The following is a 22,680-nucleotide window of genomic DNA, read 5'->3' as shown; positions in this document are numbered from 1 at the left end:
TTCTTTGACCTTTTACTTATTGTGGTCTTTAGATTTTAAAACTTGAATTCCACCTATTTGATTAAATTTCTCTGAAACATTAATTTTAACCTGACTCATTTTATATATGACGATAGATGTTCCATCTCAGAAACATCATTTTCCCTCTACAGAAAACTAATTTTTTTCTGTTGTTTTCTCAAATTCAGCATCATCCATTCCAGGGATTACAGCATCAAGCAGTGAAACAATAGGTAGGTAAATTAGAAAACCTGTAAATACCCAATAAGGATTTTATATATCAATTTTTTTTTTCTAGTTACAAACCTAGAGCAACTTAGATATTAGAATCAACATTAATTTGATTATACTTGCAAAATACTTATGTACCGATTTTCCCTCTAAGCATCTGTCTTAGTCATCTAGTGCTGGTATAACAGAAATATTCTCTCATAGTCTAGTAGGCTACAAGTCCAAATTTAGGGCATCAGCTCCAAGGGAATGCCTTCTCTGTTGGCTCTGGAGGAAGGTCTGTGTCATCAATCTTCCCTTGGTCTGGAAGGTCCTTGTGATGCATCAGTTTTCCCTTGGTCTGGGAGCTTCTCTGCACAGGAACCTCAGGTCCAAAGGATGCGCTCTGCTCCCGGCACTGCTTTCTTGGTGGTATGAGGTTCCCATGTGTCTCTGCTCTTTTCTCTCCTTTATATCTTAAAAGAGATTGGTTTAAGACACTATCCAATTTTGTATACCTCATTAATATAACTGCTGCTAATCTATCTTATTACATCATAGTGACAGAGTTTACAACAAGTAAGGAAATCACATCAGATTGCAGAATGGTACACAATTATACAGTACTGGCAATCATGACCCAGCCAAGTTGACAGATTTTTTGGGGGACACAATTCAATCCATGACAGCATCCAAACAATGTTTCTACTTTAACCTGTACTACTGTCTTCCTACCTAAGCTTTAAAATTCATTGAGTAGGTTTCAGTGTCTTAAACGTAAAAGAAAATGTGGGAAAAAGAGGAACTTGAGCAGTACAACTAGCCAACAATTTATCACTTGACTCCATAGCTTATTTTTGTGTGTGGTAGAACCATCCTCTTTTTAAATTAATTATAATTTTACAAAGAAAAAAGAAACCAGTATTTTTTTTGGGTGATTTAAGATTCATATCTATAATATGAAATGCCATTTCTTCCTAGGGCCTACATGTTTAAGAAAATGGTTCATATAGTTCACCCTCCAACATATACATTATTACTGGCATATCCACTTTCCAATACGTAGGATTGCCTGTTTTTGATCTTTTGTTTTTTCAACTGAGCACTATTTCTCTTTTTCCTTGTATTTATCAATTTCTCTAGTCTTAAATTGTAAGTCCCTTGAAGGCACAGATCATGGTTTGCCATCTTTGTATTCCCAATTGTACTTATGCAAAGGTATATAATAATATTTAGGAAATATTTGTAGAATGAATGCATGACTCTTCTTTTTCCCGTTGAAAATTTATAGCTCAGATTTTTGTGTTTTGATACAGAGTTTTCAGTGAAGGTTAGACTATTAGGTATTATACTGTTAAATCTTACAGTTCATTCATTTTGTTCATTGGAGCAAATATTTCTTCTGTAGAATATAAAGGTGGAGTGTAAAATCAACGCTATCTTGGGATTATAAGTTTATATTATGATAGACGACTATGACTATAATTTTGGGCTCTTCTTGTAAATCTTAGTGTTGTCTGATTTAAATGGTAATTAATACATCATTTATATTCAATAGCCAAATATATATCTTAGAGTATCAGTCATCATAGTATGTAATATTATTAAAAGATGCCCAAACCAAAATGTTTATTTTTTTAATCAAACTTTCTCTTACATTGGATATTATTACCAACATATAGCACAACTAGTCCTTTCAATGTAAACATTAGAAAGACTGAAAAATTGCAGAAATGTTTTTCTCTATTCTTCATGTAACTGTAAATTCATTTTCCAAGGTCCATAACAGTTTCATCCCAATGGTTCTTCTGAATTGCTTCATATACTCTAAAATAATTTTGTTGCTACATGTTACCTCAGCCTTAAGCAATAGACCAAATTCCTAATTCTTAGCCTGGCTCTGCCTCTCAGATGGTAATTTTGTTCAGTTATATAGTTCTCCTTTAGTTAAAATAAAATTGTTCATTCAACTATTAAAAATTTGAACCCTAGGACTGTTTAAAGAGACAAAATTATCTCTGACTGTTGATCTAATGAATTTCATAGATATACATGAGTCATAAACAATTCACATAACTGTTTCATATGTTTTTAGATATGATGATATCTGTATCCAGTATTGTAATAGATACTCAGAACTAAGAAAGCCAATTTAATTTTTCCAGTTTATATGCATATTTTGTTTTATTGTTTGTTCTTTCTTTTCCAAGAATTAAGTTTTGTACTTAATATTTAGGCAATTTTATTTTGTCAGTGTTTTGTATTGGAGAAAGCGAACTTTTCATATAAAACAGAATGTGACAAATAGCTTGCCTATTAGGGTTATTGTGAGCAAATGATGTTTTAGATGTTAAGTGTATAATTAGATGTCAAATAAAAAAAAAATCTTATCCATTTTCTCCACCATACAATTTTAAAATTTAAAAATAGAGTTGCATTATGGGGAATATTACCTAGAGTGATTTCTTACCCTCTGAATTCATTAGGTATTTTTATGACTTTTTTTTCTGCTTAGCCTTACTAAATCAATGTTTTATTTAATTTCATTGAAATTCCAGTAGATATTTCAAGTACTACAAGTATATTAATAATTAACTAAACTGCTACCTTAGATTAGTGCTGTATTGCATGATGTTGCTGATTATAACTTTTTATTGAAGATTTACTACATTCCATCCATTATATCAAGTGCTTTTCATTCAGTATCTCATTTAATTCTTGACTATCCTTTGATTAAGTACTATTATTATCCACGACTCCTCCCTTTCATATTATTAAGTGAGGAGATGCAAAAAGAATTTAAATCACATTTCCAGAGTTGTAAGGATCAGAAGGAAAAGGAAGTTTCTGGCATGATGTATAAAAAATCAGGGTTATTTTTTGTTTCCTTGTTAACCACGAAAGTCAGAAAATACAGTCAGAAATTACAGTTTCAAAGACACGCATCATTAAGACTCCCACAACATTATTCTAAAATCAGAAAACAATATTAAAAAAAAAATTATGTTAAAATTGGCAAATTTTATAATTGCCACAAATTGTGTTTATTTTAAATACATTTAATCAAACAATCCCAATATACAGAAAATATTGATTATCAAATTATCAGATCTATAGTACTTTACCAGCATTTATTAAGGATGGACATGTAGCTGGAATAAATTAGTAAGTGCCTCTTTCCCAGATGAACTGAGTCATATAGAAATTTTCGGTTATGTATTACATTTCAATTTTAAACTTGTGAATAGTGGTGAGACTTGGTTTAATTCTTAGTTCCTTACCCACTACTCCGTATCTGCTTTTTGGAGGCTGTGTCCATAGCATACATAGTAGGTGACAATTTAAAAATTATTCAACTAAGAATTAACTCAATTCCCTCAAAACACTGTAACTTGAGGGCTTGGATTATACCACTTGGCCATCTTTCAAGTTGTGCTATGAACTCCAGGATTAGATATGAAACGTTCAGAATAAAATGTCACATTTCCAAATTTCAACAACCATGTTAAAAAGTGGCATGTTCATTTACTTCTGACTGAGGAATCAAAATAATATTTATAAAGTGAGGACAGTAGTCAGAAGAATCTCGTAAAATACCAGATGTGTATATACTGATAGTTTTATTTTGAAGCTCTAAAAGAAAAAAGCCAAGTCTATTGTGCTCTTATTTTTCATTTTCCATGTAAGAATGAAATATTTCATATTAAGGCACACTAACATATTTTTTCTTTTGCTAAATTCATCCAATGAGTACCACTCCAAAGTAAAAATAAAGCAGTTTAAAATGGTTGCTTTCATACCCTTTTAACTCAACATTGAAGTCATTTCTGAGGTTTACACTTCAGTCAAAGATTAGACAGGCTCATAAAACAAAACGAAACTAAATGGGCACACCAGCCCAGTTGCAAGGATGAGAAGGCAGAAGGGGACAGGAAAGCTGGTAGCGGGGAACCCAAGGTTGAGAAGGGGAGAGGTTTGACATGTCAAGGGTTTGGCAACCAATGTCACAAAACTATGTGTATTAATTGTTTACTGAGAAGCTAGTTTGCTCTGTAAACCTTCATCTAAAGCACAATCAAAAGAAAAAAAGAAAGGAATGTAAAATGGTTGCTTTTAAAACACTCTAAAACTAAATAAAGATCTTTTTTGTGGAGCAACTGCCTTGCACAAATTGCAGGCTCGAAAATCACATTTCATTTCTTTTACTGACATTGGTGCTTTAGAAGGTGAAAAGTATCTGACAAATTGTGACAAATTTATAACTAGAAAATGATTGTTGTCTTTAAGTGTTCTAGTGGGAAAACTTGCTTGATCAGTGATGAGATAAAAAAATCCCCAAATAAATGTTTAGTTGTCACCACTAGCAGTGTTTTTTTTCTTTCTAAACAGAGTATCAACTAAAAATATTCCAATCGAGATTCAAGAGTGAACGATTAATATTTTCAGATATAATCTAACCAAGAGGACACCCCATTTTGAATATGCATTGCCTCCATGAACTGTTTATAATGGAGGAAAGAACTGCTTTCTTAGAAATGGATCCATTTCACCCAGAAATTTTAGTTTATAGTTCCAGTGTTCTAAATGTCATTTCATTTTGGATAATGTATTGGTTCTTATGACTTGAACCAATATGATGAGTGAGGTTTAATTTAGTCAAAGCTTTTCTACTATTATTTTCTTGTTTGTCTTAAAATAAATCAATTTGGTATAAAAACCTATAATCTTGAGCACATAGGTGAGATTTATTTTAAAAGGAGGCAGAGCAAAGAGGACAGCTTTTTGCCACTAACTTGTTCCCTGGATTAAGTACTTTTCACTGACATTCATTCATTTATTTCCCATAACTTTAAAGGATTAGACAAGTTATAGTAGTTTCTTTCTATAAATTCAAATGACCTTTCTCAGATGGATTAAATGCATTCCTGCCAGATAGAAGGAGAAATCACCAGATCTCCTGAAAAATCATTAGTGATGATATGTTTGAGTTTCCTTAAAATGGTAAGCTTGGATAAAAGTCCAGGTATGATTTCATCATTGCACATATCTTAACCTTTTTGTTGATGTGTATAGCATACTTTTGAGGAATTCAGAAAAACATTACAGAGAGCACAAGGGAAGCAATATAAAAACTGTAAGACGTAGCCCATTCTTCATACAGTAAATGCTTTCAAAGGGCTCTGAGTAATGCTTAATGAACATGATACTAAGATAACTATGCTAACAAGATGTTATTTTTGGAAGAAAAGAACTGTGCAATTACAATTTTTCCTTTTTAGATTGACAAATCTTGATGCAGAGCTAACATTTACCAAGTACTGTTCTGAGTATTTGACACATATTATCTCCTTTGATAGAAAAACACTCTCTCAAGTAGGCACCATTATTTTCCCCAGTAACAAATGAGGAAATGGAAGCACAAAAAGGTTAAGTGGCCTGTGCAAGGTTACTTGCTAATAAGTGGCAGAAAGAAGATTAAAATCCAGGTTATCTTTTTCTAGACCCTTGTCCTAATGCCTCTGTACTTTGATGTTTAAGAAAGAGAATGAAGTGGCATTTAATTTAAGTCCGTTATTAAAGTAGCAATATATAATTGTAGATTCCAATTTCAAATTGGGACTTGTGTTAAAATTTGTAATTAGTTTAGTAAGTTTCTGTTAGAACTGAAAAAAGCTCATCAAACATATATGATACTAATTCATATAATTGAAAAATGGATTTCTGTTACACAACAATATGATATATTAAATGCAATTTTTCCTTTTCTGAAAAACTAAAATCTCAGAATGTTACAAGTAGAGGCTACATATAATTTTTATTTGTTGTATTCTATTCTAAAATTATTCTAAATTAGCATCAATCAGACAGAAATTAATTGCATCAGATTATTATAGTGAGGCACCTGAGTCTAGTGGGCTGTTGGAATAAGTAAAATAAGAATTTTAATCCCTTCTCTTCTGCTTATTAGTTGAATGATGCTACTGTAAGTCTGTCAGACACTCCAAGCATTAATTTCTTCATCTTTTAAATGGGAAAATTATTATCTGCATCATAGGATTTGAAAAACGAGTAAATGAAAGGGGGCAGCTTAACAATATATAGTAAGTACTCAGTAAACTTAACTGTCAGTGATAGTTTTATAAAGAATAATTCACTGCGTAAACGAACTTAGATTTTAGCAAAGGGATTTAGTATTTTTTCCATAACTAATTATAAACGTACTGCTTCCTGAATTAAAGCCAATTTTATAGATTTTTGAATTTTTTTCCCAAGTAAAATATTTTACAAAAGCAGTAAATTTTGTACTACCAGGTTTGTTGTTTATAAGGGGAAAAGTTATGTATACTCCTTAAACTTCATTTTCATTCAGACTTTCCTATTAAGTAAAATGATGTCACTGAAGGAAAATGGAAAAATATTTTTTTATTAAGTAAAGCAGTTCTTACACTAATCATAAAAATATAATAACATCGAGAAAATGAATTTATTTTAAATATTAAACATTTAAATATTAAATATTTATTTTGAATTTAAATATTGAATTATGCACTTCCTTAATTATCCTAAAAGGGCTATATTAGAAACCAAAACCAAACCCGTTGTCATAATATTTATTTTAAATTTAAATATTGAAGTTATCATAAGGTGAAAAAAAGCGCAGTCACTTTGAAAATGTTTGAGGATAGAGATACTATGCTGAGCTATTAATATTTTAGTAAAGGTAGCTCTTATTAACATTTATGTCTTGATATCAGGGAAGCTGATATATAGTAATTCACAAAATCATGTACTTCCAGCATGTATGTTCATTTGCAATTAATGGAAAAATCAGCTGAAATTGTAATGGCTATGAATGCCAAAATTAATGAGAGCAGTAATGCTTTACCTATGAGTTTTGGTAATTAAACCACGAACAAAAGTGTATTCTGATATATTACTGTTTAAAAAAAAAAAGAAAAACCAAACCATTGCTGTCGAGTTGATTCCGACTCATAGAGTTTCCAAGGAGCGCCTGGTGGATTCAGACTGCCAACCCTTTGGTTAGCAGCCATAGCACTTAACCAGTACGCCACCAGGGTTTCCATATTACCGTTAGTAAAGGCTTATTCCTAGTTTTATCATTGTATCAACAATTTCAGACTTAACATCTTCCGAAGTTCATTCGTGGAAAAAGGGAGCTCTATCAGAGTAGCCTGACTGGTATGTACTCCAATCTGTGACTAGTTTAGATAACTCTAATGAGCCTGATAAAAGATGGGTCCTTCAGATCTGCTTTGGAGTGTGTTAGCCACACCAGTTACAAGGAAAGCTCTGTGAATGTATTCACTTGTGCATGTGTTAAAAAGGGCAGTATATGCACTACCACCTATGGTGTGCCGCTGTATTCCTCTTAACTCCATGTTGAGCAGAGCATAGCATATTCAGATGTGGAATTTGTGTTGAGGCTTTTATTCTACTTCATATAATAATGCTGCTTTTAATCACATGTAATTGTCTTAAATTTGAAAACGCTCAATTTGGGATAATTGGTATTTCTTAAAAGTTAAATCTACACTGAGAAATGGAATTTGCACAAAAATCTTTTGGAGTAGTAGGGCCTATCCTACATTATCATTATAATCTTGAGAATCTCTGTGGACCATGGCATAACAGTCTTTCTGTGTTACACTTGCATCCACATCTGCAAGACATTTTAATTCGAATGTCCAGTTATTGTATTTATCAGTGACAGAAGATAGCAAGATATGAATTGGTTTATTGGTTGAGTTGGCTTGATACTAATTTTGATAATTCATCTCAGTTAAATTTTGACACAAACTAGAGAATTATCAACTAATCCTTGACACTGATTTTAAAAATTTTCACATAAACCTTGTGAAAAACTATTTAACAACAGTATCCATTCTGTAAAGTAATTGAGGAAACATTATATTTTATTATTTACTTGATATTGTATTCTAATTTCTAATAATTCCAAGAATATTGTGAATGAGTAATAAAAAAAGCAGAAACTACAAGAGGTGGTGAATTATATACAGGAAAGCATTACATAACTAGCAATTTAGTTCATAGGACTAGGTCCTGGGTAACTTAGATTGTAGCCTGAGGTTTATTGCTAAAAGCGGGGATCTTGAACAAATTGATTAACTATTGTGACCCCAATTTCTTATACACAAAATGTACATAACACTTTGACTCATTCATTCATTCGTTCTATTGAAAAATATTTTTCAACCACCTATTACTTGCCAGGAAACCCTGGTGCCATAGTGGTTAAGTGCGATGGCTGCTAACCAAAAGGTTGGCAGTTTGAATCCACCAGGTGCTCCTTGGAAACTCTATGGGACAGTTCCACTCTGTCCTATAGGGTTGCTATGAGTCGGAATTGAGTTGAGGGCAACAGGTTTGGGTTTTTTTTGTTTTTGTTTTTTTATTACGTGCTAAAGGCGCCGTGGTGGTGCAATGGTTAAGAGCTCTGCCACTAACTGAAAGGCTGACAGTTGGAACTCACCCAATGGCTCCATGGGAGAAAGACTTGTTGATCTGTTCTCCTAAAGATTACAGCCTAGAATACTCTATGGGGCAGTTCTACTCTCTCATATGGGGTCACTATGAGTCAGAATCAACTCTACAGTGCCTAACAACAACAACAGTTATGTGCTAGGCACTCTGATCGGCATTGCAGATATAAAGATGAATTAAAACAGATGGTCCCCTCCTTCACAGGGCCTACAGTCTAGTGGGAGAGATGGATGTCAATTAAGTAATTACAACAACGAATGGAAACTTGGGTCAATAACAAGAGTTACTAAATGCTTAAGATAAGGGTACTGGCGGGGTGTTGGTCAAGTCGGGGAGGTCAGGAAATACTGAAGAAAAAATGACTAAGTTGAGTGGTGACCAGTGAGAGTTTAAAGAGGAGAAAAGAGGAAGGAAGCCTTTTCTGAGTACGGGGAACTGCTTATGCAAACAAAGCTCCTGTGTTGAGAGGGAGAACAGCAATTGGAAGGAGTGAAAGAAGGCCAGTGTGTACAAAGAGTGAGGATCAAATAGAGTGATTATATGAGAAAGTTTCATCTTTTTTTAGTTATGAAACGCTATAAAATTATAAAGTGACATTACCATATAACGTAAGAAATAGATTTCCAGGGATTTTCAGTGGAAATGAAGACTAGAATTCAGAAAATATTTGGCTCTTCATTATCTATGGAAATCAGAAATTAAGAAAGGCTTTTTTTTAAGTGTGCAGACCCTCTCAGAGGACAATTTAATAAACGCCTACCATATTCCTGTCAATAGGATAGGCATTGGGAATACAAAGATTAAAAACATGGCCCCTTCCCTCAGGCGTTTACAGATAATCTACAGTAGTTTCTTATTGTACTCCAAATTTATTCCAACCACTTTGCTATATAAAATCATAAAGCCTCAAAAATATTTCCCTATTTTCCCCCTGAACTCTTGTAGACTAAATGCTACTTAGTAGAAAATCATCAAGTGACAGACAACTAGAAGCAGAGGGAAATTGAAGAAATCATAAACTGCAAATTGGCCTCGAGTAATAGAGAATTGACTTACTTGTTACTGTTGATATACATTTATTCCACTTATACTGTATTTAGTAGAATTCAGCGTATGTGCCTGTGTGTTATGCAAACACACATACATGAATTTGGAAAGTAAAGTATAATGTTACTATTTTAAAAATGGAAATATATTGCAAACTATTCTATATGGCAAACTACTTAATAGGTGAGCAATCTTCCTAGTATTTTTCTCTTGAGGTCAGAAAAATTCACACCATTTCTGTGTTTCTTGTCAGGAACAACTCTAGGTCCTCTCATGGAACCTCCAACTAGGTCAATATATTAATTCTGTGATTTTATATGTGAAAGAAAAATATCAAACAGTATAAGTTATTAGTCACTTTTAAGGTTTTTTTTAAAAAGAATTTATAGGAAGAGTTTAGCTTTTAAAAAGATATTTCAAACAAGTTGTTTACTAGGTTTTTCCAACTGGTTTTAAACTTTTTTCCAACTGAATTTAACTTGTTTTTGGCCATTTTTATTGGCTGATTACAGTATGGTTTTTAGCTGCATTTTATTTATCCTTAACTATTAATATAGCATCTACAAAATAGTACTAAATGATATAAAATTATTTTTTTTTTAAAAAAAGCAATACTGGTTGAGGAAAGAAACATGTATATAATAGCAGTTTATTATTACACACATGTGTATATTTTATATATATGTGTATATATATATATGTGTATATATATATATGCATCCATGGCAGAGCAGTTATTAAGCACTCAGCTACTAACCAAAAGGTCTTCAGTTTGAACCCACCAGCTGCTCTGCAGGAGAGAGATGTGGCAATCTGCTACTGTAAATGTTACAGCCTTGGAAACCCTAGGGGACAATTCTACTCTGTCCTATAGGGTTGCTATGAGTTGGAATCAGTTCAATGGCAAGAAGTTTATATATATGTGTGTGTGTGTGTATATAAGTATGTATGTATATGTACATATATGTTCATACATATATTAAGAGCAATTAGATATTTCGTAGTAACGTTCCATCATTGTTACTATTATCCCTGAGCCAAAGTGTAATCAGGGCATAAAGTTCTGTATATTTTAAAGCAAAGTTGTTGAGGCAAATGTACTTAGACTACACTGACCCAGTGCAAGACGCAGAGAACTAGTCTTTGTGAATAAAATAGCATGGACTAAACTAAAATTTTAGAGGAAAATAATATTAGAACAAGATCTTAGGGAAAACTGGGCAGAATGTCAATAGATCCGTTATTCTATTTTTTATGGTAGGAAATCATTGAACAGTCAAATCACCCATTGATAATAAAGTCCAAGTATACTTCAGATGAGAAGCTCATTTTGTGTTTTTTTTTAGGTGTTACTACGCCTCCGGCTCCTTTCACCACAGTAGCTGGAAGCACAGGCACAACAGGAACGGGGGGCATCCCCTTCACCAGTCCTGGGGGCATATCAGGTAAACTAAGTTCAGACATAAAGTCTACTAGTCACAATTAAGCGACTGATTTTCAAGCAATGCTGCTCAAACAGTATTTTTTCATGCAAAACAGAGCTGACTTAGGTAATTAGTCCTAATAAAATGTAATATGTTTAGTGTTTTCACAAGTTGCTTTCTTAAAGTATATCATGTTGTAACAATTATGTACATAGGTGACCTTGGTAGTTGATAGGGCCTAGGCACTTTTCTGGCATGCATTTTTTCCTTACCTTCATCAGGGACAACTGGAGTATCAGCAGGTACAACCACAGGAGCTAGAGATGGAAGCACAGGCAATACAGGCTTCAGAACAAGGGAGACAAAGAAATGAGTCACATGCTTTCTCTTTCTAGCTTATTTCAGCAAGTTGACTTCCATTTGAAGTTAGAAACAACTATATCCGAAGTGCACTATTAGATAATGGGAGTCTAGTGTCAGTGGTAAATAAATCAGCTGGGTGACTTTGGAAAAATTCAATCATATATATTTATATATTAATAAAATATTACTGATATGGCACACTAAAATTTCTGAATTATGCTCAAACATATATTATGTAATTTATTCCACATTAGTACTGTGAAAGTTAGGTATCATTATTCCAAAGAGGTAAGAAAATAACAAAAGATCTCATAGCTAGTAGGTGGCGGAGGCAGGAGTAGAACCCAGGATCCTTAGCTTTCTCTGTAATAGCTAGGTCCACAGCACTGTGATTCTGTGTATAGGAGAGTACATGCAATAAAAGCCACTGAGACTGATTCTCTTCTCATCTTGCATCACTGACTGAATTTCAACTCTTTAGTTTCATGAATAAAATGTTATTGACATCTTTTAACTATAGATAATTTTGATTAAAAACAAACCAAACAACTTGAGTTCACCCCATTCCTTATGGAGGCAGTTATCATCATTTTAAATACCTAAGTTCCCTTTCCTCTGAATCACTTTTGACTTTGCTTTTGTTCAGGTTTTAACTCTTTCCACCTGGGCTTCTACAGTAGCCTACCACCTTCTTCTTACACAGTGGTCCTCAAAGTGTGGCCCCCAGACCAGCAGCATCAGCATCTTCTGGGAACTTGTTCGTAATGCACTATTTCAGGTCCAACTGCCTAGAATCAGAAGCTCTTGTGGTGGGGCCCAGCAATCTGTATTAACAAGCCCTTTAGGTGATAGATGCTCATCAAGGTGGAGAACCACTTTTCTAACATTTCTACTCACATCTCTCCCAATTTACACTCGAGTCAATGCCATTCCGAAAGGAACTTCCAACAACTCAACTACCATCACGTCACTCTACTGCTTTTACTCCCTCAATTGCTCTGATTGCTCTTAGGATAAATTCAGACTCCTTTGCATACCATTAGAAGTCATCTTTAGTGTTATGCATGGGACTCCTCTTAATACATTTTTTTAAAAGTAATCCATGGCTTGATTTTATTTTTCCTACGTTTATTTTCCCTTATCAAATTTCTTAATTTAAAATTTATGATTGAAATACTTTTGGGAATATGAGAGAATTTACATAAATTATTAATGTGTTAAAACAGATAATCTACAGCAGTATAAATGTGCAAACTGATTAATTTTCATTGGAATTGGGAAATGATTTAAATTTTAGGATGATACCATTTATATTTCTGAAAATCTCAATCAGAATTATTTGGGTAATAATGACAAGTCAACCAGAGATCTCTTTTGGTTATCAGGCAGTAAGTGTGGTGGTTTAGTGCAGGGCTACTCAAAGTCTAGTCCACAGACTAGTGTCATCCAGAAGTGTTTGCTACTGTTCGTAATGTGATGCAGCTGACGCAGAGAGCAAGCGTTTAGAAACAGCAGTCTGACAACAATTTTACGCCAGTTGCATTTACAGTATTAAATGGAGGCTTTTGGATGCTTTTCTTTTCTTTTATTTCTCTAGTTATTTACTTTTATTTCACCCTTCGACATATCAAAATACGATAGATTGGAAATTTTACAAAATCAGTCTTTTGCCACAGACTGTGAAGCAAGAGATTAGAGTAAAAACTCTGGGGATAGATTGAGTTTGTTTGGATCCTGGATCTGCAGTTGATCAACCATGGGACCTGAAGCAAGTCACTAACAACATCTGTTAAATTGGAATAACTATAGTACCCGCCTTAGAGAATTTTTATAATTTTTATAAGGATTGAATGAGCTAATTTATGTCCTGGGCATTGTTTTTTAATTGCTGTTTTCTGTGGGGGGAACAGAAAGACCCACTGACTCAACAATTGGGGGTGAAAGAGACAGCACTTCTAGTGAACCAAGAACTGGAGCCACAAGGCAAGGTTAGCAACTGAACACTTAACTGCATTACCAGGGCTCAGTGGGAGAAAGATGTGGCAGTTGGCTTCCATAAACTTGGAAACCCTGTGGGGCAGTTCTACCCTGACCTACAGGGTCAGTATGAGTAACTCACATTTTAAGAAACCAAAATCCGACCTGTTGCTGTTGAGTTGATTTTGAATCATAGAGACACACACTTTAGGACCTATTAAATGGCACTTAACATATTATGGGTTGAACTAAGGATTAAGCCCTACCTATAGGGTTGCTATGAGTCAGAATCAACACAACAGCAACGGGTTTTTTTTTTGTTTTTTACGTGATATTAGAACATCTGGCTGCAGGAAATCCTAGGGGTTATTTCAAAATTTCTTTTATATCAGAAACCTCAATTCTGTCACATTTGAAATGAATAGTGATATGTAGAATCCTGCAACCCTTGAAGTAACCCTTCTCTGCTTTTACATGAGAGATCCTAGAAGTATTAGAGAGCTTCACAACACCACCAGTGATCAAGGGCACAAGTGGAGCCTCAGGGGCTCCTGGAGCAGCCTCAAAAGGGGAAGCAGCTATGGAAGTGAGAGGATTGTAGCATCTCCTTACTGACCTTAGCGAAGTCATCAGTGACCTCTCTGAGATTACATGACTAAATGCACATATTCATGACCTCATTACCTCTGGATTTATGGGCTTGATGGCAGTGTTTCTCTAACATCAGCTGAAAGGTGATTTATAGCACAGCATGTTGTACTTCAGTTATATTTTCAAAATGTGGTACATGTGAGATCATTATAAGTGATTAATGGTGAGTGTATTTTTTTATTTAGTTTACTTAGTTTAATATGGATTAGAAAAAAACAAAACTGTCTATCAAACCTGTGATTTCATGGTACAGTAAAACCTGTTGTGTAAGGCGGAAACCTTGGGAGACCTGGAAAAACAAGGCAGTCCCTCAAGTTCCAACTCTCACAGGTTTCACTGTACAGTTTTCCACCTTTGACAGGGTGCAGTGTTACCACTTTTCTATCGCTTGTTTTAGTGGAAAATATTTGAGTTTTCCTTCTCTGAAAGGTTTCTGCCTTACACAGGTTCTGGCTTTGGCAGGCTTTACTGTTAATACTCCTTAAAATTAGTTCATTTAAAGTTGATTTGCAGTGGGAAAAAATCATGTGTTTTGTAGTAGTATCCCTCAAATTTCCTGAAAGTAACATGGGGAGGTTGAAGTTTGGGCAGCGCTGAGTTAGGGTGAGTCTCTGAATAATCTTGCTCCCCATCCTTTGGGTCAGGTTCAGCTGGCACATCAGCTAGCATAACTAGTGGGAGCAGAAGTCAGAAGTTCACCAGGAGCACCAGGCAGTGAGAGGACAACTACTGGAGGCCAGTCGGGTGAGGGGAAGAGGAAACAAGTCAGTTCTCAAGGAATTGCCCTCAGCTGAGCCTGTGGTGGCTCTTACACAGCTTCTCAAGCAGGGCTTTGAACTGGTTCCTTCTGGTTAGAACCCATGCTGACAATTTGCATATATAACAAGTTTCTGGTGGTGTAGTGGTTAAGTGTTCCACTGCTAACCAAAATGTCTGCAGTTTGAATAAACCAGCTACTTTGTGGAAACCCTACTGGGCAGTTCTCTGTCCTATACGGTCTCTATAAGTTGGAATTGACTCAAAGGCAACAGGATGTTAACAAGTTCCTAGGTGATCTACTACTGCTGGTTAGGGACCAATTTTGAAAACCTCTAGTACAGCATTGGTTCTAAAAATTTCTAACACGTAAAGATCACCTGGAAATCTTGTTAAAATGTAAATTCTGATTCAGTATATCTGGGATGGAAATGCAAATTCTCAGCAGGGGTTCAAACCTGAACAAATCAGTTCAAAGCCCTGTTCTCAAAAGTCAGTTTAGTTAGTTGTTAGAGACCATGGTATCCTGGATGAGAAATTGTTCATCAAAGACGTATTTTCACACAAGTATGCTTTTGCTCAAAAAAAACTGTAAGCAATCTTCCATTCATCTGTGTGTTGGTTTGGAAATCACTTGAAATGACCATTGATGGAAAAGCCGAAATAGCATGGTGAAATCTTAAACTTCTTCCTGGAATGACAGTGAAAGGCACCTAGATTTTAGCTTCAGGAAAGCAAAGACCTTATATTCTTTTTCATAACAGAATCTCTAACTTTAGCATATATCTGACATAAAGTAGGCACTAATGAGGGTTTCTTGAGTTACTGTTTTTGGTAGCAGAATGTGAAGAAGCTTCTGTTCACTACCATTTGAATTTGATTGTAGTGATACATACCCACTAGACACAGTGATTTTTGAAAACCAGTAAGCAATTAAAGAAGATTCTTGACTTGAAGAATAGTGAATTTGAATTTTGCTTTGAAACATTAATCTGATGAATGCATACAGAATAAAATTAAGGAGGAAACATTCCAGGCATAAGTGATGAAGCCTTAATGTAGTTTGATGATTGTGGAGATGAGAGGAACAGGTAGGTGTGACAAGTAACCTGAGGCTGGCAAGCATAATGACCCACTCTAAGATTAAGAATCGCACCATCTCAATATTACTCCTTTTCTTTTGCCTGGCACTGTGGGATCATCCGTAGGACCAACTACTGGGACAGGAGCTTCAGCTTCACCAGGCAGTGAAGTTACATCATCTGAAGGCAAGTCAAAATGATTAATATATAACATGATGTCCCTGTATTGGCAGCATAATAGACAAATACAAAGTTTGGACTGAATTTCAGGTCAACATACTTGGATCCATCAACATAGTGCTAATTTACCTTTTTCTCTCAATAAAATTAATCAGGCAAAACTGAGGTGTCACCTGGCACAACGCTTGGATCTGGAAGTAGCAGCACCTTCGGGGAAATAGGCACTGGAGCTACAAGTTCTGAACCATCAGGCAAGTCCAGATATAAGATTTTGGAGTTTCCAAACAATTTCTCTAACAGCAGTTTGATATTTAAACTGAAGACTCAGTTATAACTAACGTTATATTCAAGAGCAGAGGAGAAAGAAATGATAGCGATGGATTCTTTGACTTCCAATTTCAAGAGAAACTTCAAGTGCTTTACATTAGAAAGGACACAGATTGCCTTAATCATGATTTCATGTGTTTCAGGGACCTCAGGAGTCTCTGCAGGTTCCACCACCACCAGTCCTGGGAGTAAGGGCATAAATGGAGCCTCAGCTACACCAGCCACAACCACTGGAAGCCAGGCAGGTAAGTAAAAGGGAAAACACAGCGTTACTTGTTCAAGGTAAAAATGGAATGTTTGTGGACCCCTCCTCATTGTATTTATGTGTCAGTGTTGTGTAGAATGGAATGACATAGAAGTAGACAGGAGGTAGGGAGCCCAATTACAGGCTATTTCCAGTGCCAGGCGAGAGGTATGAGCTAGATAGTGCTTTCCTATCATTATGATCTGATCATTGTAATTTTAAGTGTGCTTATTAGATATCCATGCTATAAGGCTTCACTCTTGTCAATTCATATTCTGTGAGTCTGAGTGGGAGGCAGACACAGGTAGACACATGTCTGTTTAACAAACATACCAGGTGATTCATTTTATCGGCCATTTGTAGGAGCAATGGAGTAATGGCACTGGGAGTAAAGAAGTGTGACCGATACAGAGAGATATTTTGGAGACATTAAGTTCCTCTGAACTTAACCAATGACAATGATGTTACAATTATTCTCCATTTTACAGGATCAACCAGACCACTAGCTAGTACACCTGGACCATCAGCTGGTACACCTACTGGGCCAAGTGGAACAACTGGAGCACCAAGCAGTGAAGTGACACCATCTGAAGGCAAGTCAGGTGAGTTGAGGACAGCACTCCAAGGCCCTGGGTATGTGGTCATTAATAATTATGAGTCAGAATTCTAATTATTTTAATCAGTGTGCTTTTAACAAAGTACAAATGTCAAAACATGTAGGTGGTTGAAGAAAAGATGAACATTTTCAAAAAGATTGAAATTTTGTCTTAGATCTCTAAATGTCCTTCAGAAGTACTGTCGGTTGAGCCCATTGTTGCTGTGTTTATCAGGTACCACAGGAGGGTCCGTGGGAGTGACCACAGGAGCAGGCAGAGGAAGCACAGCTGAAACATCAGGCACTGGGGCCACCAGCTCTGGAAAACCAGCAGGCAAGCAAAACCTCACCTGGAGGGCTGTGGTGCGGCTGACACAAGTTTAGCTGAAACCTCAGATTTTGATAATGAGTTTAAAGTAAAGGTAACTAAGGACACCACCACTTGTCTGTCAGTTTGTCATACTGTGATGACTTGAGACAAGTCAGTTCTCAATCATTTTCCCTCCATTGAGGGCGGTGCAGAACCAGGCAGTGTTTCATTCTGTTGTTGTAGGAGGTCGCTATGAGTTGGAACTGATTTGATGGCACGTAAAAACAACAACTAAAGATGTCATTTTAGGAGCTAAAGACATGAATGAAACTGTGAATATTCCTGAAGGTATGCTTCCTTCTGTCTATAGAAATTAACCACTGTTGTTCTTCTCAATCAGGAACAACTGGAGGAACAAGTGCAGCCACCACTGGAGCTGGTGGTGAAAACACATCTGGAGCATCAGGTAACTAAGGAGCATAACCAGTATGAAGTCCAGCTGGTAGATGTGAGCATTTTCTTAAGCTGACATTTTTTTCTATGATAAAAATCAGGAACACCTGGGGTATCACCTGGAGCGACTTCTGGACCCGGAAGCAGCAGCACCCCTGGAAAAGAAGTCACTGGAGCCCCGGGTTCTGGTAAGATAGGCCAGGCTGGACATGGTGCCTGAGCAGTTCCCATCCGGGCCCTCCTGCAGGAGGCGATGATCTGTGAAAATCGGGCTATAACTAGTGTCAGGAAACAGGGCTGAGGCAAGTTGGAGGGATCGTGTCTTTCACTCTCTTTTTTCTGGAAGCTCTGAACATCTCCTATCAGAACAGCAGTGGCAGGTTTAACGTCCACCCTGGTTCTTGGTTTCAGGAACCACAGGCGTCTCTGGAAGCTCCATCACCACCAGCCCTGGGACTGCGGCATCTAGGGAAGCCTCAGCTACCCCAGTCACAGGCTCTGAGAGCAAGTCAGGTAAGAAAAAGGGAAACTGTGATTTTGGAGGGATAAAATAGAGTGAATAAAAGAACTTCATTTTTGAGAAGAAAAATTAATATTTATACACATGCCAAAGGCAAAATACCACTCAAAGCAGAAGATAATAAAAGTCGAAGAAACCTTCAGAGATAAGCATTGGAGTAGGAACTCTACAGGCAATTCTAGTAAGAACAGCACTGACGTGGGGATTAGAAAACAGAATTATTTTATTTTTAAATGAATATGATGGTGTAATTAGGGCATTATCAGCTGTATGCTTATTTGCTGAATCTGGAAAATCTATATTCCTTATCTTGGGCACAACTCTTAAAACACCAGTAAGCTGAGTGAAATTTTAGGGACATACTCATTTTCAGGGGAAAAAAGAACAATCATATTTCAGGAGACCCTCATAAGATGATCAGTTCATAACTTAATTAGCTGACTTTTTTTTTTTTTGGTAATATTAAGCCTCACCTGGGGTATCACCTGGAGCAACCCCTGGACCCGGAGGTGGCAGCACCCCTGGAAGACCAGAAGCTGGAAGCACGAGCTCTGGGAAATCAGGTAAGTCTGGAAAGGATGTCTCAGCAGTTCCCACCAGGCCTCCCTCAGCAGGCTGTGACCTGGACTGAGGGTCCAACTACAACTGATATTACATTGCAGGGCCAAGGGAAATCACAAGGATAATGTCTTGGGGGACTTATATGTCCAAAAACTGAGCTGTGTTTAATAGATAAGAATAGATTTGAGTAATGTGAAGTGATTACCTTTGGTCCATTGTTGATTTCAGGACCCTCTGGTGTTTCTGCAGGACCCACCACTGTCCCTGAGAGTGAGAACACACCCGGGGCTTCAGCTACCCCAGCCACAACCTCTGGTAGCAAATCCGGTAAGAAACGTGAGAGTTCAGTGTCTTGTGCAAGAGCCTCCTCATTCTTCTTATTAAAAGAGCCTCTGATAATGTCTGTAGCTAACATTCACTTAGCACTTTTATGTGCCAGACATTGTTGTAACAGTCTTATCCATTCATTTTGTCTCTTCAACAACCCTATGCAGTGGGTCTCACTTTACAGATGAGGAAACTGAACCCAGAGTAGTTAGGTGACTTGTCTAAGTTCCCTCAGCTAATAAACTGTAATGGAGCAGGGACCCCAACCCAGGGAGTCTGACACTGTGGCCCTTATTCTTATCTAAGAAGTAATACTGTACTGTGATTTAGCAACTACCCATGTTAGGAATTCATTAGTCACTTGATAAAGTTGCAACATTTCTTAAATATTCAGTTTAGAATCCAGTTTATCACAGAGCTCAGTTACATTGCTTGAGAACGTTCCTGTGAATGATTATTATCCTTTCTCCTTGCCGTTAGGCTCCACTGGCACATCAGCTAGCATCACAAGGGAAGGTAAAAGCTCTCCTTGGTTACCTGGGACCACCGCTTCTGGAAATGAACCAGGTGAGTGAGAGTCCTTGCTCTAGTGGGGTACTCACAGCTGAATCTGTGGAGAACCTTCCTTATTCAATCTCTTAAATATTGCATCTGTGTTGTAAATATCTGATGACCTGATTAAATATTCAAATACAACAAAAGGCTATTATCACAAGTATAATGTAGTTCAATTAGACATGGTATTGACTTGATCCTTAATTTTGCATTGATACTCTTAGAATTCTGCAATATTTAAGCTTAGGGAACCAGTGGGCAAATCCTTTAAAGATAGAGGAGCAGGAAATTGGTGACTGCCTAAATTATAATCTCTATATACCTCCTTTTATAAACCAGAAAGATGAACACAGAGTCCACACCTATAGCATGATCAGGGGACAAAGACTACTAAGACCCAAATGGTAATGAAAGATGGCTCTGGGGCCTGCCTTGGAGCTGAGATTCCGGTAAGGGCACCTTGGAAGAGAGGGAGGCATAGAGAGATCCTAAAAGTGGCAGACCACAGACAGCATCAACTAGGTGTCACCCTAAGAAGGAAAGGACCAAACCTTACTGGAAAATACTGAGAAAAGATTTGAGACCTGGTGGGTCAGTGTACTGCTGAACATGGGATTTAAAGAATACTGGTGACTACGTGGAATGAGGATGAGCAGCCTTAGGAAGGAACTGCTTCTAGGGGAGAGGGAGGCATAGGGAGAGGTGGAGGAATCCTTTGAGTCTGAATGTCAAAGAAAAAAAAGTATTTCAAGCTAAGGGTCTGAATAAGACACGATAATAGCTAAGAATCAGAAGACAGACAAAGAAAAGATGCCACTTGTAAAAGAAATTACTTTTCACTGTACCAACATAAGAGGCAGAACTGGCTCTGTGCAATCTGGTGAGCCACCCTTTCTGCGGCCTCTCCGTGGGATTTCTTGCTCTTGCTGGTTTAGGGAAATCCAATGCAAGTAAACATGAAAAAGAAAAAGAAAATTTAAATATCTATACATAGCTATTTGTGTAAGATTTCAAAGTTTTCAGCATATGCAAGTAAATTCTAAAAATGTAGTCATGAAGTGGAGAACTGCAAAAAATAACACTAACATCTATTTAAAATAACTGAAGAAATAATTGCAGGTATAAGGGAACATTAAGAATGAGAGTTTAGTACACTCAGAATAAAAATGTGTAAACAACAGGAAGATGTTAAATTGGAATTGATGAAACTCAGAAGAAAAATTGAATAAAAATAAAAATTATGTCAAAAGTAAAGACTAAATAACAAAGTGCTCAGTAGAGAATAAAGGAGACTGAATGTTCTGAAAGGGGCATAGAAAATAGAATTAAAAAGAATAACATACTTTTAAAAAATATGTATAATGAATCAGGATATATTTAGAGGAAACAGACAAAAATATCTAATGTATATATTATTGTAGTTTCTGGAGAAGAAAAAGCAATGAAACAGAACTGATATTTAAAACTGTAAATCAGGAAGAGCTTCCTGAAATAAAAACAAAAGGCCTAATTTGTATATGGAAAGGGCCCACCATATACCTTTAAGAATTTATTCTGAACAGTCAATTCTGTGATTTATTTTAGAAAACTGTTAGACTTGAAAGATAAAGAAAGAAATTCTGTGTACCTCAAGGCAAAATGATCAAGTTGTTAAAAAAAAGAAAGAAAATCGGGTTAGCATCAGACTTCACAAGAGTAGAGAGTAGCATCTATAAGATAGTCAAGGGAAAACAAAAAGTGGGTCAAGGATTTTATATCTAGCTAAGTATCAAGTCTATAGAAAACCACTTTAAAACATGAAAGGGAATTTAGGGTATTATGTACCCCTGAGCCCTTCATAATCAATTCATTAGAGGATGAGTGTTATCCAACAAAGAAATACTTTGGAAGCTTTAACAAAAAAGACTAGAGCACTGACTATTTTTATCTGTAGATCTAAAACCAGAAAAAAAATTGAAAGAAGGATGGAAGAAGAGTATATAAATGTTACATACTTTGACCAAGTAAAAATGACACATCAATCTACCAACTAATCAATAATAAAAAGGAAGGAGAAGAAGGAAAACAAATCATTATGCTTATTGATTTACTCATAGGTAACAGGAAATAGTCAAAAGAATTATTTAAATCTCATGAGCCAAACTAGAGAAGCTTCAGTTTATTCCCTTGAGTACAAAATGGCAAAATGCACATTAAGAAAGAAAATGGTATTTACTAAAATTGGAACGTATAGAAGACAAAGAGTGAGAAGAGAAGAAGAAATTACAAATTAATATTATTGTTGCTAACAGGGGAGAACCAATAGATACTGCCTGAAAGAAAACTGGGTGGGTGCTAATGGGATTATATAAAAACATCACTATGAAGTAGCCACTGTTAAAAACTTTTTTAATTATTAAAAAATAAATAAAAAAACAAAAAACAGAAGTTAAGAATACATGTGGCAAAAGATAAATTGCTATAATTAAAATTTGATAGCTCATTAAAATAATATTTTTTGTTATTTTTATACATTGAGATTTTTTTTCTTACATGATATATTTTAACTTGTTTTTACTAGGAAATCAGGTAAGTC

General features: G+C 35.9%; 2 protein-coding genes across 3 annotated transcripts in view; both read left to right on the top strand.

Moving 5' to 3' along the window:
* MUC19 (mucin 19, oligomeric) overlaps positions 1 to 18,543 on the top strand; it is a 76,458-nt gene extending 57,915 nt beyond the window's left edge. Inside the window, exons 36-45 of one of the 2 annotated variants that reach the window (XM_023738869.1) lie at positions 189 to 233; positions 11,127 to 11,225; positions 13,478 to 13,555; positions 16,160 to 16,219; positions 16,369 to 16,464; positions 16,684 to 16,785; positions 17,273 to 17,386; positions 17,615 to 17,713; positions 18,090 to 18,155; positions 18,244 to 18,543. In XM_023738869.1, coding sequence (XP_023594637.1) covers positions 189 to 233; positions 11,127 to 11,225; positions 13,478 to 13,555; positions 16,160 to 16,219; positions 16,369 to 16,464; positions 16,684 to 16,785; positions 17,273 to 17,386; positions 17,615 to 17,713; positions 18,090 to 18,155; positions 18,244 to 18,362 — 878 coding nt within the window. In that variant the 3' untranslated portion in view covers positions 18,363 to 18,543. The remainder of the gene's footprint in view (positions 1 to 188; positions 234 to 11,126; positions 11,226 to 13,477; positions 13,556 to 16,159; positions 16,220 to 16,368; positions 16,465 to 16,683; positions 16,786 to 17,272; positions 17,387 to 17,614; positions 17,714 to 18,089; positions 18,156 to 18,243) is intronic. The other variant, XM_023738870.1, reaches the window with a different exon arrangement.
* LOC111822059 (mucin-19-like) overlaps positions 18,396 to 22,680 on the top strand; it is a 25,761-nt gene continuing 21,476 nt past the window's right edge. The window contains exons 1-7 of the mRNA XM_023738874.1: positions 18,396 to 18,425; positions 18,509 to 18,655; positions 19,130 to 19,225; positions 19,452 to 19,550; positions 20,031 to 20,117; positions 20,445 to 20,509; positions 22,666 to 22,673. Of these exons, the coding sequence (XP_023594642.1) occupies positions 18,396 to 18,425; positions 18,509 to 18,655; positions 19,130 to 19,225; positions 19,452 to 19,550; positions 20,031 to 20,117; positions 20,445 to 20,509; positions 22,666 to 22,673 (532 nt within the window). The remainder of the gene's footprint in view (positions 18,426 to 18,508; positions 18,656 to 19,129; positions 19,226 to 19,451; positions 19,551 to 20,030; positions 20,118 to 20,444; positions 20,510 to 22,665; positions 22,674 to 22,680) is intronic.

Source organism: Trichechus manatus, unplaced genomic scaffold (genome assembly GCF_000243295.1).
Source record: "Trichechus manatus latirostris isolate Lorelei unplaced genomic scaffold, TriManLat1.0 scaffold00123, whole genome shotgun sequence".
In the NCBI taxonomy this organism is placed as follows: Eukaryota; Metazoa; Chordata; class Mammalia; order Sirenia; family Trichechidae; genus Trichechus; species Trichechus manatus.
Note: the sequence above shows the minus strand (reverse complement) of the source record. Positions and strands in the feature narration are given on the sequence as shown.